Here is a 4895-nt window from a genome sequence, read left to right as displayed (position 1 = left end):
TTGGGACAAGGTTTCTTTGGTCAAGGCTGATTTCCACCCCGCTACCCACAAGCAAAGAATGTAACTACCCTCACCATGCAAACAAGAAGCCATGGTTTTATAATTATTCAAGTGCAAAAGTTAGCTTGGCAGCTTGAATTTTTTGAACTCAAGTAGCTGAGAAAACACTCAGCAATACCCAGGACAGGTGAGAAAGTCAATTTTCAATTTTATAGCATGTTATTATTTATAAAGCCCTTTGGCATTCCGTCTCTCTTCATCCTGGCTTTAATCATAGCAAGGCAGGAATTTTTACTGATGTGAAAACTGGGGCAGAGAATTTCTGACTGAAGGTCATAGAGGTAATAAAGAAATTGCTGATACCCAAAGCTACATATTTTTTTTTTTTGCCTCAATATGTCTTTGTCATTGTGAAATCTAGTTCATGTGTTAAAGAGAGAAGCCCAAAGGATGATTTGCAGGAGCTTCTGAATTCATGGAGCTCAAGTCTTACTGTACTTGGGAAACCTTTATCCTGTTGAGAGTTTTCTTCAGAGCCTCCTTCACTTCCTTGTTTCTCAAGCTGTAGATCATTGGGTTCAGCATAGGGATGACCACCGTGTAAAATACTGACACAATCTTATCCTCCCCAAGCGATGTGCCCATGTTACCTTTCAGGTATATGAATATGAGCGTCCCAAAGAAAAGAGCCACTGCAGTCATGTGAGAAACACAGGTGGAGAAAGTCTTGGCTTTGCCACCTGCTGTACGAATCTTCAGAATAGCATGAATGATAAAAAAGTAGGATATAAGAATCACTGAAATGCTGGTCGTAATGACCAAGAAAGCTAGGAGGTAGATGACCCGTTCCCGTGGCTTGGTCTCACTACAGGCAAGCTTCAGCAGGGGTGGGAGGTCACAAAAAAAGAAGTCCACGTGGTTGGACTTACAGAAGGAGATCGAAAAGGTACACCCAGTGCGGATCACAGCGTTGACCGTGGCACCAGCATATGCCCCAGCCACCAGCCCTAGGCAGGTCTGTGGTGTCATGGCAGTGGCGTAGAAGAGGGGGTTACACACAGCCATATAGCGGTCATAGGCCATCACAGCCAAAAGGAAACATTCAGTGCTGGCACAGAGTGTAAAGAAGAAGAACTGGGTGGCACAGCGTTCGTAAGTGATGGCCATCTTACGGGTACCCAAGGTCTCAAGCAACTGAGGGACAATGACAGAAGAGTAGCAAATGTCCAGGAAGGAAAGGTGGCGGAGGAAGAAGTACATGGGAGTTTGGAGACGAAGGTCTCTCTGAATCAACACTATCATGCCCAGGTTGCCCCCCACGGTGACAAAATATAAGACCAGAAACACAAAGAAGAGACTCATTTGCAGCCCTGCCGACAGCTGGAATGCCATTAGAATGAATTCTGTCACCACAGTGTCATTCTCTGCCATGAATCCCAGGTCATCCACTGAAATAAAAAAAGTAAAATCTCATTAAAGACAAACTAAGGTGATCGATTTGATCACTCTCAGCAATGGTCATGATTTTTTAGGTTTGTAAAGCACTTTACATTTTTTGCAAACTTTACTTCATTTGATATTTTGGAAATCCTTCGAAGTATATTGTGCCTCCCACTTTTGAGAGAAGAGTATGAGGGCCAAAGAGGTGAAGTGACCAGTTCATTATTTCACGGCAGACAGGCAAAGCTGGAGCTAGAACTCAGTTCCTTAGACCTTTCCAAACTTCTGACAGGTTCCAAATTGGAAACCCTCATCAGCTTCACAACAGAGCTAGAAAGCACCACTTTGTTGGAGAAATCCTAGTGGTATAGTACTAAGTACATGGGCTTTGAAATCAGACCTAGGTTCAAATCCCTTGAGACCTTGGGCAAGTTCATGCATGTATCTGAATATCAGTCTCCTTGTTGGTGTCATAGGCATTTCAATGCCAAGGTTACTGTCATGAAGAACATAACTGATATACCGTTCCTAGCACATGGTCTGACTCACACGCTTAGAAGTATTTTTTCCAAACTCTACAATAGCAGAGTAACACCCTCCTAGGTTCGTGGACATTTTGGCATCTTCTTATCTCCCAGTCCACAGCCCCCTGGAGTCTCAGTATCAACCGCATCTCTTTTTGTGGTTGTTTTTGAGGTGCACGTGAACCCAACGGAACGGGATACAAGAAGCGAGCCTTGAGGAACAAGGTCTGTTAGAACCTCTGCCACCTGTTGCCCACCAAGTCGCTTTGTCCTCTCTGTTCCTGCCAAGCAGCATGGCCTGGTTTCCAAATTCTCCTCTTATTCCAAAGGACCTGTCCCATTTTTTTAAATGCCAGATCATTATCAATCAATGAGATGCTTCAATTGAGCCATTCCAGATTTAGCCTGCCCAGCTCATTAAGGGACAAAGGCATCACACTGGGTTTAGAATTCTAATACAGTTAGAGTTCTTGCCAAGTATTGGACAATCTTGTCTCTGTACCTTTGGATGCAGATGATCTGGGGTAATGGGAATACTGAATGCAGACTTCAAAGGTAGTTATTTTTGTCTTCCTTCCATCCTTGAAATAAAAACTGAATTTGAGAGAGATCTCATAGGATTTCAGATAAATAAGAAAATGAAACTTTGATCAATGTTTGACAAAAGCTGATCTATGGATGAAATAAAGGTCAGCATCTGGTGTTTTTCCCCTGCTGAATTCCTGACAATGTGACTATTTAGGAGGGTTTTTTTCCCCTTACAGCCCAATCTAATCTTGACCTTCAGCCAAAACAATGATTTGCTGTGTCCTAAAAGTAATTCACCCAACTCATCTTGACCAAAGGGGAAAATAGAGAGAGAGAGACAGACTATACTCATTTATTTATTCCATGAGAATCTACTGAGAACTGAGAATGGCAAGCATTCTTCTGGTTCCTCAGAACAACACAGACAAAGATCTTTGCCCTTCTAGAGCATTCTAGCAGAGAGCCAGTCATATGCAATGTATTTTTTTAAAAAAAGAAGAAGTATATTTTCTACCATGATAGATGATGACAAGTGCTGTTAAACACACACACACACACACGCACACACACACACACACACACACACACACACATGGTGTGGGGAATTGGGAGAGTCAAAGTAAAGAAGGGAGTATTAAACAGGACCATTAGAAGGTTCATTAGAGGGGCGCCTGGGTGGCTCAGTCGGTTAAGCATCTGACTTTTGATTTTGGCTCAGGTCATGATCTCATGGTTCGTGAGATCGAGCCCCATGTTGAGCTCCACGCTGAGTGTGAAGCCTGCTTGGGATTTTCTCTCTCTCCCTTTCTCTCTCTCTCTGCCCCTCCCACTCTCTCTCTCTGCCCCTCCCACACTCATACTCATTCTCTCTCTCAGAATAAATAAATAAACATTTTTAAAAGAAGTTTCAGGGTGCCTGGGTGGCACGTTCGGTTAAGCATCTGACTCTTGATTTCAGCTCAGGTCATGATCTCATGGTCCTTGAGTTCGAGCCCCACATCAGTCTCTGTGCTGACAGCACAGAGCCTGCTTGGGATTTTCTGTCTGCCTCTCTGCCTCTCTCTCTCTCTCTCTCTCTCTCTCTCTCTTTCTCTCAAAAATAAATAAATAAACATTTAAAAAAAGAAGTTTCATTGGAAAGGTGGCATTTTAGTAGAAATGCTAGGGATCAGTTAACTATTCACACTTACTTGCACACTTTCATCCACAAAGAGTAGGAAATGGAGATACAAATCATCTCCATGGGACAACCTCACTCCCAGTACAAAATAATATGGAGTTTTTCAGGTCCTTATGAGACATTTTCAAGACAGCTTTGTTCAGAAGTGTCTACTTCCTAATATGGAGAGGAGCTCCTGAGGTATCAGAGTCCCGAGGAACAGCCTGTGATTGCTGCGTAAAAAACCAGTATGGAAGGCCCTCAAAAAATTACAAATGGAATTACCATATGGTCCACTAATTCCACTACTGGGTATTTACCCCTCAAAAAAGGAAAACACTAATTCAAAAAGATACACACACCCCTATGTTTCTGGCAGCATTATTTACAATAGCCAAGATATGGAAGCAACCCAGGTGTCCATCCATAGATGAATAAAGAAGATATGGTATATGTACATAATATATATACGTGTGTGTGTGTATTGTGTGTGTGTGTGTATATATATATATATATGTATATATATATATACATATATATATATATATAAAGACCTTATTTTTTAAATTAATTCTGTGTGTGTGTATGTGTGTGTGTGTGTGTGTGTATACATATATACATATATACACACACACACACACACACACACACACACAATTAACTTAAAAAATAAGGTCTTGGGGCACCTAGGTGGCTCAGCCAGTTAAGTGTCAGACTTTGGCTCAGGTCATGATTTCATGGTTTGTGAGTTCGAACCCCATGTCGGGCTCTGTGCTGACAGCTCAGAGCCTGGAGCCTGCTTCAGATTCTGTGTTTCCCTCTCTCTCTGCCCCTCCGACTTGTGCTCCCTCTCTCTCTCTCTCTCAATAAATATTTTTAAAATAAGATTGCCATTTGCAACAACATAGATGGACCTAGGGTATATTATGCTGAGTAAAAAAGTTAGAGAAAGACAAATACCATATGATTTCACAAATCCCATGTGATTTTACTCTTGAATTCCGAATTTGAAATTAAGATATAAGACACACGAACAAACAAAGACAAAAAAGAGACAAAAAAAAAAAAACCAAACAGACTCTTAAATACAGAGAACAAACCAGAAGGGAGGTGAAGGGGAGATGGGCGAAATGGAAGGGAGTAACGACACTTAATGTGATGAGCACTGAGTAATGTATAGAATTGTTGAATCATTATATTGTACATTTGAAACTAACATAACACTGTATGTTAATTATACTTCA

At 41.6% G+C, this 4895-nt stretch overlaps 1 protein-coding gene across 1 annotated transcript; it reads right to left on the bottom strand.

The window, feature by feature from the left end:
- Positions 1-489: 489 nt before the first annotated feature.
- Positions 490-1431, bottom strand: LOC115526412 (olfactory receptor 9I1-like). Its single transcript, XM_030333812.1, has one exon. The coding sequence runs from the start codon at positions 1429-1431 to the stop codon at positions 490-492; it is 942 nt and encodes a 313-aa protein (XP_030189672.1).
- Between the last annotated feature and the right edge of the window lie 3464 nt (positions 1432-4895).

Source organism: Lynx canadensis, chromosome D1, assembly GCF_007474595.2.
Source record: "Lynx canadensis isolate LIC74 chromosome D1, mLynCan4.pri.v2, whole genome shotgun sequence".
Classification (NCBI taxonomy): domain Eukaryota; kingdom Metazoa; phylum Chordata; class Mammalia; order Carnivora; family Felidae; genus Lynx; species Lynx canadensis.
The sequence above is the reverse complement of the archived record's forward strand: the minus strand, read 5'-3'. Positions and strand labels throughout refer to the sequence as shown.